Below are 20,292 nucleotides of genomic sequence, written 5' to 3' on the forward strand. Positions count from 1 at the left end.
CCAGAGTGGTGAGGTCATGTTGTTCCTGAGTGGTGATGTGATGTTGTTCCAGCGTAGTTATGTTGTTCCAGAGTGGTGATGTCATGTTGTTCCAGAGTGGTGATGTGATGTTGTCCCAGAGTAGTGATTTTGTTCCAGAGTGGTGATGTGATGTTGTTCCAGAGTGGTGATGTGATGTTGTTCCAGAGTAGTGATGTTGTTCCAGAGTGGTGATGTCATGTTGTTCCAGAGTGGTGAGGTCATGTTGTTCCAGAGTGGTGATGTGATGTTGTTCCAGAGTAGTTATGTTGTTCCAGAGTGGTGAGGTCATGTTGTTCCAGAGTGATGATGTGATGTTGTTCCAGAGTAGTTATGTTGTTCCAGAGTGGTCAGGTCATGTTGTTCCAGAGTGGTGAGGTCATGTTGTTCCAGAGTGGTGATGTGATGTTGTTCCAGAGTAGTTATGTTGTTCCAGAGTGGTGAGGTCATGTTGTTCCAGAGTGGTGAGGTCATGTTGTTCCAGAGTGGTGATGTGATGTTGTTCCAGAGTAGTTATGTTGTTCCAGAGTGGTGAGGTCATGTTGTTCCAGAGTGGTGATGTGATGTTGTTCCAGAGTAGTGATGTTGTTCCAGAGTGGTGATGTCATGTTGTTCCAGAGTGGTGATGTGATGTTGTTCCAGAGTGGTGATGTGATGTTGTTCCAGAGCAGTGATGTTGTTCCAGAGTGGTGATGTCATGTTGTTCCAGAGTGGTGATGTTATGTTGTTCCAGAGTGGTGATGTGATGTTGTTCCAGAGTAGTGATTTTGTTCCAGAGTGGTGATGTGATGTTGTTCCAGAGTGGTGATGTGATGTTGTTCCAGAGTAGTGATGTTGTTCCAGAGTGGTGAGGTCATGTTGTTCCAGAGTGGTGATGTGATGTTGTTCCAGAGAAGTTATGTTGTTCCAGAGTGGTGATGTGATGTTGTTCCAGAGTAGTGATGTTGTTCCAGAGTGGTGATGTCATGTTGTTCCAGAGTGGTGATGCGATGTTGTTCCAGAGTAGTGATGTTGTTCCAGAGTGGTGATGTCACGTTGTTGCAGAGTGGTGATGGGATGTTCCTCCAAAATATAGATCACATAATTGCGCGCATGTTAGGCTACACATAATATAATATATTGAGGCAAATCACAGACAATAGCATAGGCTACAAGCAGCAAAATTGAATTCAACTGATTAAACATGAAATGTATTAAACAACACATCTACCACGCTGACCATCAACACTGGGGCCCCTCAGGGGTGCGTGCTTAGTCCCTTCCTTTACTCCCTGTTCACACATGGGGCCTGGCCACGCACGACACATGGTGCCTGGCCACACACTACTCCAACACCATCATTAAGTTTGTGTCACTGGCCTACGCACAATACCCCAAAGTGTCAAAGTGGAATTATGTTTTTAGAAATGTTTACAAATTAATAACTACTAGCCTAGTCAAGCAGACTAACAGCTGCTTAGTTTAATACGTGAAGAGAAACTGAATGTGAGCTATCGAGGTCAGGCCGGTTTCACATGGCTACTAAACTACCTCCATATTATAACAAAACAACTAACATGAGTCACTCACACAGTAGTCATTCACACAGTAGCTTTTTATTCATGACTGAGATGTAACTGGAGACTTACAATATGATACAAAAATTAAACATCAATCTTACAGTGCAAATAACATGTTGAGAAAGTGCTTAGAGAGAGAGAGTACTGTTGGCAGTTTTTAAAGTGATATTCATTTAAATGTTGTCTTTGTCACACAAACCATTGTTGATGCAATGCAATGTCTGCGATGTAGCTCACCTGGAGCATAACCAATTTAACTTCAAGAGGCAGCATTGGTCATGCAGTCGATACATGAGCCTTACCCTGCATTCATAACCACGTGGGAAGGTGGTATTTACCACATACCACTGGGAAAATCAGCTTGAATGCCCCTCCAACTGGTAACTACTAGTCTACTATCATCCCTGAGCTACGTCTTCTCCCACATGCTGACCTCTAACGTCACCTACTAAGGAAATGAACTCAATAACATCATGTTCAGCAGTTAGATGCAACAACAAAACATTATTATTAAAATGGTTTTTGAACACTCTAATATGTTTAAAAGCGTGATAGCTGTACTTTTAGTTCATGGTTAAAGTAGCTTGTTGACCAATTTGCGTTTCTCAACGAGTTCAAAGCACATGAATGAATCCAACAGGTATTTACAACTTCACAACGGGCAATTTCCACCTTCACACTTGGTTATTAACGCAGCATTAGATCAGATAAGTAAGTCTCTGAGCGACGTAGTGAAGAGGGCAGAGACCAGCAGACACACCAACAGTGGGAGGGACAGAGCGATGGAGGGTGGTCCCGCGTTGCGGACGATGGAAAACCGGCAGGTGCCGACATTCATGGCTTTGTCCACCGCCACCAGCTCCACTGTCAGAGAGCAGCACGAAGCGTTCAACGCTGCTGCAACGACTGTCTGCTTCAGGTCCGTGTGGGTGAGGCTGCCTGCTCCCTGGCGGTGTGTGAGGCTGGTGATGCCCGTGCCATTGACACCGTCGGTCAGGTTGGCAGAGAGCTGCCAGAAGGCGGAGCTGCAGGCTGCTGGGTCAGCTGGGCAGTCGACCACCGAGACGCTGACCACCTCACACTGGGGAGGGGTGAAATCTGTCACCTTGGTGGGGGGGAGACACAGAGAGAGAGGGAAAGAGGTCATGATCAGATGAACTCCTGCATTTTCCAGCATGTTCTTTAAAAAAAGAGAGATTTAGAGTTAGGCAAACTTGGATTTTTTGTCAGGAACATACACAGGATGCTGCCCTCTACAACATAACCTTCACTCCAAATCAAACTCAAAACATACAACCTGATTTTGGACGGAATTACCGAATCACCTGGAAGGATTACAACTACCAAAGATTATTATTCCAACGCTATACAGCAAATGCTCTAGAAAACAACAGAAACCTGAAACACCATCAAACCTGGAACTGAGTGAGTAATGTTTAGTCTGAAACTATATATTTCCAAAAGCCAAGAAGAAAAATACATGACATTATAAGGACTGAATGCTAAATTGAGTGAGTGGTGTCAATGCCCTTTAGCCCAACAATGGCAGAAGAGTGGAACAGTCTACTCCAACCAAACGGAGAGGCCTTAGAAGCTGCTTCCCGCTGTTCAGATGGAATTAAAATACAGTACCCTGTGTATGTAAAGAATGAAAAGGCAAGAAAAGATCCCAAAATGAAGCTCCTTATGGAAAATCAAGAGACACTTTTTTGCTGACTATTATAAAAATGGGAACATCCGCAACCTCATCTTCCACACAAACCATCCCCTGGCATGGCACAGTGCTACACTAACACACTACCCCTCTGTTAAGAGGGGGGTGTTAATGAGGGGTGGAAAATCAAGATTCTAGACAGCGAGGACTCTGAGTCAGCTAATATAAATATCTATAAGTCTGGAACAGGTACAGGTCAACCCCAAACAGTTTCAGACTTTCACCTAATCAAAGAATTTCCCAGCAGGAGAAGCTCTCCCTAGAGAGAGATACCCCCACCCCGAGCGGGTCAGACCAGACCTCTTCATTATATAACCCCACAGACGAGCAACTCCAAGCGGAAGGTCAACCTTCCAGCACAGAGTACTACTCCCTCACTGACACAAAGGATACATTCACCCAGCTGGAGGTAAGACAGGTGGAGCTGGAACAGCAAGGTTTTACACTCCAGTCAGCACAGACCCAGACAACAGTCCAGCACAACAACACCCCTTAACCAGACCCGGAGAGATGGAGGTGGAGAGATACGTATCTGCACTCTGGACTGTGGTGAGACAACTTCAACAATATAAAAAGCAAGAGCAGGAGAAGAACAGAGCACTAGAGGAGAGGATCGGACTGCTGGAGGAGGGGGTGAGGGGGATGGCGGGTGACAGAGAACAAGAGAGGTGGCCACCACCGCAGAGAAGCCAGCAGAACAGCCCACCTCAGCTCCCGACAAAAGTCAAGACACCACAGCAGAACAGTCCACCTCAGACCCTGAACATAGCGTCGACATCACAGCAGAACAGTCCACCCCAGACCCTGACCATAGCGTCGACACCACAGCAGAACAGTCCACCCCAGACCCTGAACATAGCGTCGACATCACAGCAGAACAGTCCACCCCAGACCCTGACCATAGCGTCGACATCACAGCAGAACAGTCCACCCCAGACCCTGACCATAGCGTCGACATCACAGCAGAACAGACAAATGAAGAACCCCAAGCCAAGGGGATCTCACCCCTCTGAGCACCCCCCCTGTCAGCCATCCTGATAGCCCTCCTGACAACCCCCCCACACCCACTGAGGACATACACAAGACACAGATTGTATACCTTATGGACTCAAATGGGACATTTATAGAAGAAAATGATTGAAAAATCTTCTTCTACTTTCCCCAATGCACAAGTGGTTATCTCCACCCTGCTACCACAAAAATACTTCCACCCTGCTACCATACAGCGGGTAAACACAAGTATTTCCCATGACTGTGCCTCAAAACCAAATGTTTACCTGGTCCACCACTCCACCCTGGACTTAAACAGCCTTTATGATCAGGTCCACCTAAACAAGGCAGCAGTGTGCCCCCTTGCCCGGACTCCAAAGGACATCACTCTCAAACGCAGCCCCAACACTTCACATAGGAGAAACAGATCAATAGACACCCCACCCAGACCAGCGAGACACACTCCCAGACCTGTTGGACCCCCCCGGAAGTACACATAGAGGACACATGCCGAGAGGACCAACATCCAGACCACAACACCACCAGCCACATACACACCCCCACCCCAACCACCCCAACCAATCAACACCCCCACAAGTCAACCATGTCCACACCCCATTTAGGACCCCTCAGATCAGACCTATGCCCCTCCTGCCCACCCCATGCACCCCAACCCCGGTACAACAGACCACGTTTTCACACGACACACCTTAATTGACAAACAAACAAACTAAAACAAAGGCAAAGTCTTCTCATGCTTTGTTGATTTTTAAAAAAAGCCTTTGACTCAATTTGGCATGAGGGTCTGCTATACAAATTGATGGAAAGTGGTGTTGGGGGGAAAAGATATGCCATTATAAAATCCATGTACACAAACACCAAGTGTGCGGTTAAAATAGGCAAAAAACATACACATTTCTTTCCAAAGGGCTGTGGGGTGAGACAGGGATGCAGCGTAAGCCCCACTCTCTTTAACATACAGTATATAATATGACATTTGAAATGTCTTTATTCTTTTGGACCTTCTGTGAGTGTAATGTTTACTGTTCATTTTTATTGTTTATTTCACTTTTGTATATTATATTACTTCACTTGCTTTGGCAATGTTAACATATGTTTCCCATGCCAATAAAGCCCCTTGAATTGAATTGAATTGAATTGAGAGAGAGGAGAGAGAAAGAAGAGAGAGAAAGAGGAGAGACCGTGATCATGATGATGAGGGAGAAGAGATGAGGAAAACCATTTGGAAGTGGAGACAGGCCATATAGTGGAGACGGCCCATAGAGTGGAGACGGCCCATAGAGTGGAGACGGCCCATAGAGTGGAAATGGCCCATATAGTGGAGACGGCCCATATAGTGGAGACGACCCATAGAGTGGAGACGGCCCATAGAGTGGAGATGGCCCATATAGTGGAAACGGCCCATATAGTGGAGACGGCCCATAAAGTGGAAACGGCCCATAGAGAGGAGACGGCCTATAGAGTGGAGACGGCCCATATAGGCCTCTCAGCTCTCTAGTGTATCTTTATCTATACCTCTACTATCTTACATTTCTACACCCATTGTGATGTCACATTAGAATGTACACACAGGGTTCTGTACAACAAAAATATTAACTCAACATGTAAGGTGTTAGTCCCATATTTTGTGAACTGAAATAAAAAATTACAGAAATATAAAAACAAAAGGTGTATTTCTCTCAAATGTTGTGAACAAATTTGTTTACATCCCTGTTAGTGAGCATTTATCTTTTGCCAAGATAATCCATCCACCTGACAGGTGTGGCATATAAAGAAGCCGATTAAACAGCCTGATCATTACACAGGTGCACCATGTGCTGGGGACAATAAAAGGCTACTTTAAAATGGGCAGTTTTGTCATACAACACATATTCCTGCATGCTGACTGCAGGAATATCCATCAGAGATGTTGCCAGAGAATTGAATGTTAATTTATCTACCATAAGCCGTACCATAATGTTGTTTTAGAGAATTTGGCAGTACAACCGCAGACCATGTGTATAGTGTCGTGTGTGCGAGCTAATGTCTGATATCAACGTTGTGAACAGAGTGCACCATGGTGGCGGTGGGGTTATGGTATGGGCAGGCATAAGCTATGGACAACGAACACAATTGCATTTTTATCAATGGCAATTTGAATGCACATAGATACCGTGATGAGATCCCGGGGCCCATTGTCTGCATGATAATGCACGGCCACATGTCACAAAGATCTATACACAATTCCTGGAAGCTGAAAATGTTGCAGTTCCATTGCCTGCATACTCACCAGACATGTCCCCCATTGAGCATGTTTGGGATGATCTGGATCGACGTGTACAATAGTGGGTTCCAGTTCCCACCAATTGACAGCCATTGAAGATGAGTGGGACGACATTCTACAGGCCACAATCAACAGCCTGATCAACTCTATGCGAAGAAAATGTGTCGCTCTGCCTGAGGCAAATGGATGGTCACACCAGATACTGACCGGTTTTCTGACCAACAGATGCATATCTGTATTCCCAGTCATGTGAAATCCATAGATTAGGGCCGAATGAATTTATTTAAATTGACTGATTTCCTGATATGAACTGTAACGCTGTTAATTGTTGCATGTTGTGTTTGTTTTTGTCCAGGATAATATATTTATATCTATCTGTATATATATCTGAGGTTACCTTGGTGACGACAGAGAGGCGCAGGACGGCGTAGTTGGAGTCGGACGCCCCGGGTGCCACAGCCTCGATGGTCAGGGTGACGTCTGTTCCTGAGGGGGTGTTGGCGGGCACCGTGATGGTCAGTTCACCGGTGGCGTTTCCTCCGGTGGTCACAGCGATGCTGATAAGTTAGCAGCAGCAATGGGTTAGCATTAAGTGTCAATACAAGTGATGCCAAGAGAGGACAATAATTAGTCATGTTGAGTCATTTTGCCAGCAGAGAAGAAGCTAATTTTAACCAGATAACCTGGTCCCAGATCTGTTTGTGCTTAAATTGCCAACGCCTATGGTCAATGTGCCACGTGACAATGACCATAGGAGTTGGCAAGACAAACAGAACAAACAGATCTGGGACCAGTCTCAGAATATTCCAGACCTGATCCCTACCTGCCAGGGACGTTCATTTTGAAGTCTCTGTCGTTTCTGGCACTGATTTTGTAGCTGCCTCCAGTGGCGTCGGTCATGACGGTGAAGGGAAGGGTGAAGGTTTTACCAGGCTCCATGCTTCTGTCCACCACAGCCTGAGAAGACAAGAACAACACGAAAGAGGAATTGTTGAGGAGTTGTTGTGAGGTCCACTTTTTGTTTGTTGGCCCATTTACAGAGACACATTTCTGTGCTTAGAAAGTCCATGTTGTAATTTGTAAGTAGGCCCACAGTACTACATGTTTAGGGAGTAATAGTCAGTCACGTTTCTCTTTCTGATATTGTCTATAAATGTCTATGACCATGGTTTTTGTCGAACACTATCCCAACATGCAATATAGACTCCTTCACCATTTACAAATGAAAGCCATTTTTCAATGGAAACAGGAAGTGTGTCATCATCACTTACCTTGATGGTAACCTTGGAGATGGACATCTGAGTGGTGGACTGTCTCTGGAACACGGTGGAGGAGACCACATCTGTCCCGTTCAGCAGCACCACAAACTCCCCCGCAGGGACCTTGGTTACCGTAACTAGGAACTCCCCGTTGCCCATGTCTTCCAGGGCCCCACTTACGACCTCTGACCCTGACACTGTCACCAAGGCAACGTTGGCCACCTTGACAGAGGCTGGGCCCTTTCTGCCCAACACGGATACCAACAGCATGGCAGGCATACCTGGGAGAAGGAGAGAAGAGAGGAGGAACAGAGGGAAAGAGAGGGAGAGGGAGAGAGAGAGAGAGAGAGGAGGACGAGTGTAGGGGCAGGGAGAAAAAAAGAGGGAGAGAGAGAAGAGATAAATTATTTTGAAGGGTGTGGCTATGTAACTGTTCTAGGTTCAGATCAATTATTACAAATTACAATTAACTGCTTTTTATGACTTTGATGAAGTAGGCTTTATAAATGAACAGAATGCATTGTTTTGACCAACACAACATCAAAGAGGGCCAGCCTACTTTCTGATAGAGAATGCAGCGATGCAAAACCTCTCGCCAGTGAGAAAAACGATGTGCGCGATGATCATAATGATCGCAAAGATCAAGCCTCTAACGGCTTTAATGAAGTGGCAGCTGCATTCATGTAGATGATGTCGCCATGATGTCGCCTTAGTAAAATTGTGATTGACAGATTACCTGCTTGATATGGTAATGGTGATGATTAAGATGATGTTTTAGTGTTTTACCTGCTTTTGGACGGCCAGAGATGAGGGCGTATCCTGGGTGAGGTCCCTCGAAGGTCTCCACAAAGTCATAAATGAAGGCAATGGTACTCTGACCTGGACACACACACACACACACACACACAACACACACACACACACACACACACACACACACACACACACACACACACACACACACACACACACACACACACACACACACACACACACACACACACACACACACACACACACACTCAGTCAGGGCTGTATTCTCTACGGGTGTACCTGTAGATGTATTTCAAAGCCTACCATCAAACTCAGTGACTCTTTCCTTGACATTATGGGAAAATCTAAAGAAATCAGCCAAGACCTCAGAAAACAATTCTAGACATCCACAAGTCTGGTTCATTATTGGGAGCAATTTCCAAACACCTGAAGGTACCAAGTTAATCCGTACAAACAATAGTACGCAAGTATAAACACCATGGGACCACGCAGCCGTCATACCGCTCAGGAGGGAGGCACGTTCTGTCATCTAGAGATAAACGTACTTTGGTGCGAAAAGTGCAAATCAATCCCAGAACAACAGTAAAGGACCTTGTGAAGATGCTGGAGGAAACAGGTACAAAAGTATCTATATCCACAGTAAAACGAGTCCTATATCGATATAACCTGAAATGCCGCTCAGCAAGGAAGAAGCCACTGCTCAAAAACCGCCATAAAAAAGCCAGACTATGGTCTTGGGCTTGTAGTAGATTGTTTCACAGGTGGCAGACAATGTGAGAAGGCTTGTGAACTATATTTCCATTGTATCTGAGAGGAGGAGGAGGGACATTTATGATGAAATGAGAGGTATATAAACCTTTATACATGGTATTATGACCAGAGCTCTCATAAATAAACATTCCTGACTATTGTAGCTGGGCCTCCGTCTGATTCATTACAACCAGTTTCCTACAAATTCTGGGTATCAGGCTGAGTAATCAATTCAAATTGGGTTTATGAACACTGAGAAATTACTTCTCTTGACATTACCTCAATTACCTCGACTGACCTTTACCCCTGAAAATTGACCCGGAACCAGTTTTTTTCTAGCTTTTTATAATTTACTTTTTAAAACTGAATGGTTGGTTAAGGGCTCATGAGTAAAGCATTTTACAGTAAGGTCTACCTACACCTGTTGTAAACTCAGCAAAAATAAAAACATCCTCACTGTTAGCTGCGTTTATTTTCAGCAAACTTAATGTGTAAATATTTGTATGAAGATATCAAGATTCAACAACTGAGACATAAACTGAACAAGTTCCACAGACGTGATGAACAGAAATTGAACAATGTGTCCCTGAAGAAAGCGGGGGTCAAAATCAAAAGTTTGGTGTGGCCACCAGCTGCATGAAGTACTGCAGTGCATCTCCTCCTCATGGACTGCACCAGATTTGCCAGTTCTTGCTGTGAGATGTTACCCCACTCCTCCACCAAGGCACCTGTAAGTTCCCGGACATTTCTGGAGGGAATGGCCGTAGGCCTCACCCTCCGATCCAACAGGTTCCAGACTTCTCAATGGAATTGAGACCCGGCTCTTCGCTGGCCATGGCAGAACACTGACATTCCTGTCTTGCAGGAAATCACGCAAAGAACGACTAGTATGGCTGGTGAAATTATCATGCTGGAGGGTCATGTCAGGATGAGCCTGCAGGAAGGGAACCACACGAGGGAGGAGGATATCTTCCCTGTAACGCACAGCGTTGAGATTGCCTGCAATGACAACAAGCTCAGTCCGATGATGCTGTGACACACCTCCCCAGACCAACTCCAAATCGATCCCGCTCCAGAGTACAGGCCTCGGTGTAATGGTCATTCCTTTGACGATAGACGTGAATCCGACCATCATCCCTGGTGAGACAAAACCGTGACTCATCAGTGAAGAGCACTTTTTGTCTGAACACTGATGGAGGGATTGTGCATTCCTGGTGTAACTCGGGCAGTTGTTGTTGCCATCCTGTTTCTGCAGGTGTGATGTTCAGATGTACCGATCCTGTGCAGGTGTTGTTACACGTGGTCTGACACTGCAATGACGATCAGCTGTCCGCCCTGTCTCCCTGTCGCGCTGTCTTAGGCGTCTCACAGTACGGGCATTGCAATTTATTGCCCTGGCCACATCTGCAGTCCTAAGGCACGTTCGCACAGATGAGCAGGGACCGTGGGCATCTTTCTTCTGAGTCAGTTGAAAGGCCTCTGTAGTGTCCTGTATTTTCATAACTGTGGTCTTAACGACCGTTCCACAGGTGCATGTTCATTAATTGTTTATGGTTCATTGAACAAGCATGGGAAACAGTGTTTAAACCCTTTACAGTGAAGATCTGTGAAGTTATTTGGATTTTTACGAATGATCTTTGAAAGACAGGGGTCCTGAAAAATTGGCATTTCTTTTTTGTTTGTTTATTTGGTGCATGTGACACATTTGAATGGATTATTTAAACCCAGGTCTGGGCTCTGTGTGTATCTAGGATACAATCTAGTGTTGAGCGTGAGCATAACACACATATTTAATAGAACAGACGTATCTCTATGGTAACTCACCAGTGACCTTCAGTGTGTAGGGCTGGTTGGAGTTCATGCTGATTTCCCATAATCCTGTCTGTTTGTTGGAGGCCAGACGGACCCGGAAGAGGTTTCCCACCGTCTGGACAGTCCCCAGTTCCCCGCTGACCTCATTCTGTTTCTGGGTCACACCTGTAGGGGTAAGGAGGGCGACAGTCAAATAGGATGACAGTCAAACAGACTGTCAATGGGATATACCTGGTTCATGATACCTTGTTGAAATGTGCTTTGTGCCTTAAAAACATTAAGATCGCTACATACTCAAACACGCAAAACAGGTCAAATGTAACCCTTAAGGAGGGAAAACTAACCTTAGATCAGTGTCTAGGGGAAATGTCATCCTATTCAGTTAGAAAACTGATATTAGATCAGTGTCTAGGGGAAATGTCATCCTATTCAGTTAGGTGAACCTTTACCTGAAAACTGATATTAGATCAGTGTCTAGGGGAAATGTCATCCTATTCAGTTAGGTGAACCTTTACCTGAAAACTGATATTAGATCAGTGTCTAGGGGAAATGTCATCCTATTCAGTTAGGAAACTGATATTAGATCAGTGTGTAGGTGTTGGAGGTTCCCACCTGCAGGGTTCTTCAGGGTGAAGGTGAGGGACTTTCCAGTGATGTAGATGGTGATGTTGTTCAGAGACTCGTCCAGCAGGAAGGAGAATGTCTCAGCTTTGCCTGGGTTCCTCGCTCGCTGTAGGACTGTCACCTGAGGAGGAGGAGGAGGAGGAGGAGGAGGAGGACAGAATGAGAGAGGAGGATAGAAAGGGTATGTTGTTGTTTTATTGTAACGTGGAGGATTTAATTATCATAGATATAACAATTATGTCTAGGCATTTCTAAAATTCATTATTTATAAAGCAAGTGTTTTTTAATTGATCAAGTTTTGAATTATTCCAAATCAACTACTCATCTAAAACAAAATGGCCACCAGTGTTGACTCACCAGAGCGGAGGTGGAGGAGTCGATGATGACGTCAGTGGCCTGGGGCAGATTTTCCTTGGTGACTCCAATGGCCTGACCACCAGACGCCAGCGCCAGGTCCTTGTAGGTCTCGAATGTAGCTGTCCTGGACTCTACTCCACTTCTCCTCCTTCTAGCACCAGCACCAGCACCAGTCATGAAGAAAGACACCTGGAGAGACACATAGGTCTGTTTGAGAGAGTTTGCCTGGTCGTATTCATTAGGCACCAAACGAAGAATGAAAGAAAAAAGGGAGTGACTACCTCTCCAATAAGAATGGCTTGTTTTTGTTTGCCGTTGCAAAACATTTAGCTGCGTTTTGCTACTGTGTGCCCTAATGAATAAGATCCTGAACTGCAGGACATGGGTTCTTCTAAAACAGGAAGTGTTTGAGGAAGTGCTCACGGTTGACTTGGTGCTCCTGATCAGGGCCAAGATGGTGTCCCTTAACCCAATGTCCTTGGCAACGTCATCTGTGAAAACATAGATGTGGGACGACGCAGGAGCACCGGTCAGTGCCAACTGGAGAGAGAGAGAGAGAGAGAGAGAGAGAGAGAGAGAGAGAGAGAGAGAGAGAGAGAGAGAGAGAGAGAGAGAGAATGCTTAGTGTCTTTATTTGTTGTCAGGTGCACTATAAACAAAGAATGGGACTATATCTGAAAGCTGATTGGAATATAGCCATGTCATTCACTGTACCTGTAGGCCTGATAAGCACATCTCAGGGAGGTCTCCGCCCCCATCAGCTTTGAGTTTAGCGATCTCTGTTTTCATAACATCAGGGTTTGTCGTTCTTATCAGGGGTCCGAACTCTACACACACACACACACACACTGATCACTAACCACTTCCTGACTTAACCACACATCACACAGGCATTTTGGTGACTGCCCGAGTTTGTCAGTGATGTTTTGCTAAGGAGAATGCTTGGTGGAGTGTAAAGCCAGTTTTACTTGGGTCATTGAATGGGACCAGGATGTACTGGGAGGGCTCATCCTGCGTTCCCTTCTTGCTGTCGATGATCTCATTGACGACTCTCTTGGCTTCAAGGATGTCATCCTTCATGCTCCCCGTGGTGTCGATCACAAAAGCAACCACTGCCGATCGCGCTATGCCCATGAAGCTGTGGGAGAGAGAGATAGAGATAAAGAGAGAGATTGTGAGTAACTTCAACATGGGTAATTCCCTCTTCCCCCCTCTCCTCCCCTTCACCCCCCTCTACCCCTCTCTTCCCCTTCACCCCCTCTCCTCCCCTTCACCTCCCTCTACCCCTCTCTTCCCCTTCACCCCCTCTCCTCCCCTTCACCCCCCTCTACCCCTCTCCTCCCCTTCACCCCCCTCTACCCCTCTCTTCCCCTTCACCCCCTCTCCTCCCCTTCACCTCCCTCTACCCCTCTCCTCTCCTTCACCCCCCTCTACCCCTCTCCTCCCCATCTCCCCCCTCTACCCCTCTCCTCCCCTTCTCCCCCCTCTAGCTCTCTCCTCCCCTTCTCCCCCCTCTACCCCTCTCCTCCCCTTCTCCCCCCTCTACCTCTCTCCTCCCCTTCACCCCCCTCTACCCCTCTCCTCTCCTTCACCCCCCTCTACCCCTCTCTTCCCCTTCACCCCCTCTCCTCCCTTTCACCCCCCTCTACCCCTCTCCTCTCCTTCACCCCCTCCACTCCTCTCCTCTACTTCACCCTCCTCTACCCCTCTCCTCTCCTTCACCCCCTCTACTCCTCTCCTCTCCTTCACCCTCCTCTACCCCTCTCCTCTCCTTCACCCCCCTCTACCCCTCTCCTCTCCTTCACCCCCCTCTACCCCTCTCTTCCCCTTCACCCCCTCTCCTCCCTTTCACCCCCCTCTACCCCTCTCCTCTCCTTCACCCCCTCCACTCCTCTCCTCTACTTCACCCTCCTCTAACCCTCTCCTCTCCTTCACCCCCCTCTACTCCTCTCCTCTCCTTCACCCTCCTCTACCCCTCTCCTCTCCTTCACCCCCCTCTACCCCTCTCCTCTCCTTCACCCCCCTCTACCCCTCTCCGTACCGTAGGTAGTTGTTGTCACCGGCGGCTCCCCGGATGTCGTCCAGCAGCCGGAGGGTTGCGGTCGTTGCCACGGTGACAGCAGCAGTGTGCAGGGCCACGTTGTCAGAGCGACGCTCATCCTTGCTGATGCCCCCGCGAGGAACCTCAGAGCTGGTTAGGTCAGCTGCACCGCCATGACTACACTTACCTGGGGGAGGAGAGGTGATGATGGGTGTTATACAGAGAGTGTGTGGGTATCTGGGGAAGGTAGTGTGTGTGTGTGTGTGTGTGTGTGTGTGTGTGTGTGTGTGTGTGTGTGTGTGTGTGTGTGTGTGTGTGTGTGTGTGTGTGTGTGTGTGTATACCTTTAGGCTTAGCTGCGGAGAAGATCCCCATGTACCCAGAGGTGAGTTTCTTCTCATTAAGAATGTTAGGCAGGATGGAGTTGGAACAGAACCCCCCACTGACACAGTCACTGCAGGTCGGGGTGCTGACATCTACCGAACCAAATCACAATGTTTTCTTATAAAATAACAGTTAACTAAATTGTCAAGGGACATCATTTACCACCACAAATCATTAACCCGCCCCCCCACACACACACACACACACACGCACACACACTTACATACACACACACACACACACACACACACACACACACACACACACACACACACACACACACACACACACACACACACACACACACACACACACACACACACACACTCTCCTAAACCCTAAACGGGCGTGGTCATCCTTTCTCTTACCCATAATTCCCTCAGACTCTTCAGCTTTATCTCGCTCTGTTGAACATATGAGATTATATGTGTTTGTGTCCCTCTCTGTCTGCCCTTTAGACTCCCTGTAAACAATTAATGACCTCACTTTCGCATGAAGCCAGAGGTGGCAGCAGATTTCTCTCTTTGTCTCTCCTTTTTAATCTGCTATCGTACTTTTCTCTAACATTCCAAGCACGCCTCCCTCCTTCCTTCCTGCAATACCACCCCCCCTCCTTCCCCCTTCCTTCCCTTCCTTACCACCCCTCTCCCTCCCTCCTTCCTTCCCTGCCCTAACACCCACTCTCCCTCCTTCCTTCCCTGCCCTACCTACATCCCTCCAGTTGGATCCCATGCCTAGCTGTCCTCGTTGCTGCATTAACTCAAGCCCTCCCTACCTGCCAGGTTTTCCAGTGGGAGATCGGGTCGGATTAGGTTGGCATAGGGTTCAGTGTATCCCAGATCCACCCAGTTACTGTGGCTGTAGAAATCCTGACAAAAGACAAGCATGTATTATATACCAAGTCTGTGTCTGTGGGAAAGCTATCTATCTAATTCCCTATTACACCCACCTCTAGACAGAAGATAACTTGGTTCAGATGATAATACTTGAGCCAAGGTGGAATATGAAATGAGAAATGAGATAGATGTTTCCCCCCCCCCTCTCTCCCACTCCTCCCTCTCTTCCCTCTCCCACTCCTCCCTCTCCCTCTCCCACTTCCCTCTCTCCCTCTCCTCTCTCTCCCACTCCTCCCTCTCCTCCCACTCCTCCCACTCCTCCCTATCCCGCTTCCACTCCTCTCTCTCCCTCTCCCACTCCTCCCTATTCCTCTCTCTCCCACTCTCACTCCTCTCTCTCCCTCTCCCACTCCTCCCTATTCCTCTCTCTCTCTCCCACTCCCACTCCTCTCTCTTCCTCTCCCTCTCCTGCCTATTCCTCTCTCTCCCACTCCCACTCCTCTCTCTCCCTCTCCCTCTCCTCTCCTCCCACTCCTCCCTATCCCGCTTCCACTCCTCTCTCTCCCACTCCCACTCCTCTCTGTCCCTCTCCCACTCCTCCCTATTCCTCTCTCTCCCACTCTCACTCCTCTCTCTCCCACTCCCACTCCTCTCTCTCCCTCTCCCACTCCTCCCTATTCCTCTCTCTCCCTCTCCCACTCCTCTCTCTCCCTCTCCCACTCCTCCCTATCCCTCTCTCTCCCTCTCCCACTCCTCTCTCTCCCTCTCCCACTCCTCCCTCTCTCTCCCTCTCTCTCTCTCTCTGTATCTCTCCCCCCCCTCTCTCTCTCTCTCTCTCTCTCTCTCTCTCTCTCTCTCTCTCTCTCTCTCTCTCTCTCTCTCTCTCTCTCTCTCCCACTCCTCCTTCTTCCTCTCTCTCTCTCTCTCTCTCTCTCTCTCTCTCTCTCTCCCACTCCTCCCTCTTCCTCTCTCTCCCTCTCCCACTCCTCTCTCTCCCTCTCCCACTCCTCCCTATCCCTCTCTCTCCCTCTCCCACTCCTCTCTCTCCCTCTCCCACTCCTCCCTCCCTCTCCTTCTCTCTCCCCTTACTTGCAGACAGGGCTCTAATCACACTGGTGCGACAAAAACATTTGTTATTTTATTTATTTATTTGTAAAAGAAAATGTCTTTAACCTTCATTTTACTAGGCAAGTCTTAAGAACAAATGTTTAATTACAATGATGGCCTACCGGGGAACATTGTTCAGGGGCAGAGAGACAGATGTGTACCTTTTTAGCTCAAGGATTCGATCCAGCAACATTTCGGTTACTGGCCCAACACTATAACCGCGAAGCTACCTACCGCGCCATACACAAGTTAGGAGCACAACAAAACATTTAGAAAAGAGTTGTACTGTGTACAGTCCTCTCCCCAGTGTCTCTCTAGCTACCTGTACTGTGTACAGTACTCTCCCCAGTGTCTCTCTAGCTACCTGTAGTGTGTACAGTCCTCTCCCCAGTGTCTCTCTAGCTACCTGTACTGTGTACAGTCCTCTCCCCAGTGTCTCTCTAGCTACCTGTACTGTGTACAGTCCTCTCCCCAGTGTCTCTCTAGCTACCTGTACTGTGTACAGTCCTCTCCCCAGTGTCTCTCTAGCTACCTGTACTGTGTACAGTCCTCTCCCCAGTGTCTCTCTAGCTACCTGTAGTGTGTACAGTCCTCTCCCCAGTGTCTCTCTAGCTACCTGTACTGTGTACAGTCCTCTCCCCAGTGTCTCTCTAGCTACCTGTACTGTGTACAGTCCTCTCCCCAGTGTCTCTCTAGCTACCTGTACTGTGTACAGTCCTCTCCCCAGTGTCTCTCTAGCTACCTGTACTGTGTACAGTCCTCTCCCCAGTGTCTCTCTAGCTACCTGTACTGTGTACAGTCCTCTCCCCAGTGTCTCTCTAGCTACCTGTACTGTGTACAGTACTCTCCCAAATGTCTCTCTAGCTACCTGTACTGTGTACAGTCCTATCCCCAGTGTCTCTCTAGCTACCTGTAGTGTGTACAGTCCTCTCCCCAGTGTCTCTCTAGCTACCTGTAGTGTGTACAGTCCTCTCCCCAGTGTCTCTCTAGCTACCTGTACTGTGTACAGTCCTCTCCCCAGTGTCTCTCTAGCTACCTGTACTGTGTACAGTACTCTCCCAAATGTCTCTCTAGCTACCTGTACTGTGTACAGTCCTGTCCCCAGTGTCTCTCTAGCTACTTGTACTGCGTACAGTACTCTCCCCAGTGTCTCTCTAGCTACTTGTACTGTGTACAGTCCTCTCCCCAGTGTCTCTCTAGCTACCTGTAGTGTGTACAGTCCTCTCCCCAATGTCTCTCTAGCTACCTGTACTGTTTATAGTACTCTCCCCAGTGTCTCTCTAGCTACCTGTACTGTGTACAGTCCTCTCCCCAGTGTCTCTCTAGCTACCTGTACTGTGTACAGTACTCTCCCAAATGTCTCTCTAGCTACCTGTACTGTGTACAGTCCTATCCCCAGTGTCTCTCTAGCTACTTGTACTGCGTACAGTACTCTCCCCAGTGTCTCTCTAGCTACTTGTACTGTGTACAGTCCTCTCCCCAGTGTCTCTCTAGCTACCTGTAGTGTGTACAGTCCTCTCCCCAATGTCTCTCTAGCTACCTGTACTGTTTATAGTACTCTCCCCAGTGTCTCTCTAGCTACCTGTACTGTGTACAGTCCTCTCCCCAGTGTCTCTCTAGCTACCTGTACTGTGTACAGTACTCTCCCAAATGTCTCTCTAGCTACCTGTACTGTGTACAGTCCTATCCCCAGTGTCTCTCTAGCTACCTGTAGTGTGTACAGTCCTCTCCCCAGTGTCTCTCTAGCTACCTGTACTGTTTACAGTCCTCTCCCCTGTGTCTCTCTAGCTACCTGTACTGTGTATAGTACTCTCCCCAGTGTCTCTCTAGCTACCTGTACTGTGTACAGTCGTCTCCCCAGTGTCTCTCTAGCTACCTGTAGTATGTAAAGTACTCTCCCCAGTGTCTCTCTAGCTACCAGAAATGTTTGCATATCCCCTCTTTCACCCCCTCCCTCTCTCTCCTCTTACCTGTAGTGTGTACAGTCCTCTCCCCAGTGTCTCTCTCCTCTTACCTGTAGTGTGTGTAGTATTCTCCCCAGTGTCTCTCTGGCAGCCTGGAAGTTCTCCATTTGAACGTTGGCCTTGATGCTGGCCACCCCATCAGTTATAAGGCGCCTGCCCTCAGCAAACGCCTCAGAGTTGAAGTGATGGGCTGGGCTGTTATAATAAAGATTATGATCAATTGGTTTTATATAGAAACCGACTGTAGGAGTGATACACCAAATGTTCACTTGGCCTGGAACAATAATGACAATGATTAATTGTTTATATAGTTCATATATTAGATCCACTAGAAGAAGGGTCATGTGACATGGGACATGTGACATATGACATGTGCTGGATAAGAAAACTAAGTTGTTTTTAAAACTAGCTAAATAGAAATTGAATAAAAATCACATTGCATTCCTGTGCTATTTCCAAGCACTCCAAGCATTTTACATAATAAGTGATCCTCTATCAATGGAGCACCAACATGTTGACATAATAAGGGAACCTCATTCTCTATCAATGGAGCACCAACCTGTTGACATAATAAGGGAACCTCATTCTCTATCAATGGAGCACCAACCTGTTGACATGATAAGGAAACCTCATTCTCTATCAATGGAGCACCAACCTGTTGACATGATAAGGAAACCTCATTCTCTATCAATGGAGCACCAACCTGTTGACATGATAAGGAAACCTCATTCTCTATCAATGGAGCACCAACCTGTTGACATGATAAGGGAACCTCATTCTCTATCAATGGAGCACCAACCTGTTGACATAATAAGGGAACCTCATTCTCTATCAATGGAGCACCAACCTGTTGACATTATAAGGGAACCTCATTCTCTATCAATGGAGCACCAACCTGTTGACAAAGTCTCTGTCCACCTGTCCGTTCTGTATGTAGATCTCATTCAGGGCAGATTTGAACTTAGCTGCTGACACTTCACCTGTTGCTTTGGGTCCCAGGCAGGCCTGGACCAGCTCCTCAGCAGAGTTACCCTAAATCGAAAGGTCAGAGGTTAGAGGGTAGAGGTCAGCCAATAAGCATTGAGGGCAAAGTTGATTAAAATAAAATCGGTCAACAAAACTCAATTTCCTTCATCTCTCTCTCTCTCTCTCTCTCACACACACACACACACACACACACACACACACACACACACACACACACACACACACACACACACACACACACACACACACACACACACACACACACACACACACAAACTTACCGTGGGGGTAAAGTCTCGTCCCTCTGACTCGGCGATTGCTCGGCACACCTCTGTGACCTTCTGTAGAACGGCCGCTCCCGTGATGCTGACGTGGGTGGAAGCTCCGCCCCCGATGGGAGCAAATGCCCAGGCTCCTCCTGATAGGACCAGGGCCAAAAAGGACATGCCCAGCACTGGTAACATCATCAGTCTGTGTGGAAGAGAAGAGAGGGTTGGGGGGAGGTAAGAGAGAGAGTCTGCCATCATCATCATCATCATCATTATCATCATGAAGTGGGGTTTCATTGTCAACAACTGTAAGGAAATCCCTGACGCTGCCCCTGTGGTTAAATCTCTTGGCCCCAACCCAACATGTCCTATAATATTGGTGAATATTGCATTCCATGTTTCCTAGGAACATACAGAGATTAATGCTTCTATCCTGTTAGCCTGTTAAATAAATCAAATCTTTCCACTTCAGCAAAAACTGAACCGATTAAGAAAATATATTAGTTCAGAGACATAGTATAGTTTTGTCTAAAGACAATAATAAACACCTTCAGAAAAAATATT

At 47.3% G+C, this 20,292-nt stretch overlaps 1 protein-coding gene across 1 annotated transcript in view; it reads right to left on the reverse strand.

Annotated features, from left to right (window-relative positions):
- Nucleotides 1-1,593: 1,593 nt before the first annotated feature.
- Nucleotides 1,594-20,292, reverse strand: part of LOC116360122 (von Willebrand factor A domain-containing protein 7-like) — a 48,666-nt gene continuing 29,967 nt past the window's right edge. The window contains exons 5-18 of the mRNA XM_031814787.1: nucleotides 15,341-15,434; nucleotides 14,526-14,657; nucleotides 14,183-14,369; nucleotides 13,110-13,279; nucleotides 12,856-12,968; nucleotides 12,565-12,681; nucleotides 12,142-12,330; nucleotides 11,773-11,905; nucleotides 11,173-11,325; nucleotides 8,611-8,703; nucleotides 7,837-8,105; nucleotides 7,389-7,522; nucleotides 6,963-7,122; nucleotides 1,594-2,682 (exon numbers count right to left, since the gene is read on the reverse strand). Of these exons, the coding sequence (XP_031670647.1) occupies nucleotides 2,281-2,682; nucleotides 6,963-7,122; nucleotides 7,389-7,522; nucleotides 7,837-8,105; nucleotides 8,611-8,703; nucleotides 11,173-11,325; nucleotides 11,773-11,905; nucleotides 12,142-12,330; nucleotides 12,565-12,681; nucleotides 12,856-12,968; nucleotides 13,110-13,279; nucleotides 14,183-14,369; nucleotides 14,526-14,657; nucleotides 15,341-15,434 (2,346 nt within the window). The 3' untranslated portion in view covers nucleotides 1,594-2,280. The remainder of the gene's footprint in view (nucleotides 2,683-6,962; nucleotides 7,123-7,388; nucleotides 7,523-7,836; nucleotides 8,106-8,610; nucleotides 8,704-11,172; nucleotides 11,326-11,772; nucleotides 11,906-12,141; nucleotides 12,331-12,564; nucleotides 12,682-12,855; nucleotides 12,969-13,109; nucleotides 13,280-14,182; nucleotides 14,370-14,525; nucleotides 14,658-15,340; nucleotides 15,435-20,292) is intronic.

The sequence above is a fragment of the Oncorhynchus kisutch genome, unplaced genomic scaffold (genome assembly GCF_002021735.2).
Source record: "Oncorhynchus kisutch isolate 150728-3 unplaced genomic scaffold, Okis_V2 Okis07a-Okis12b_hom, whole genome shotgun sequence".
NCBI lineage: Eukaryota > Metazoa > Chordata > Actinopteri > Salmoniformes > Salmonidae > Oncorhynchus > Oncorhynchus kisutch.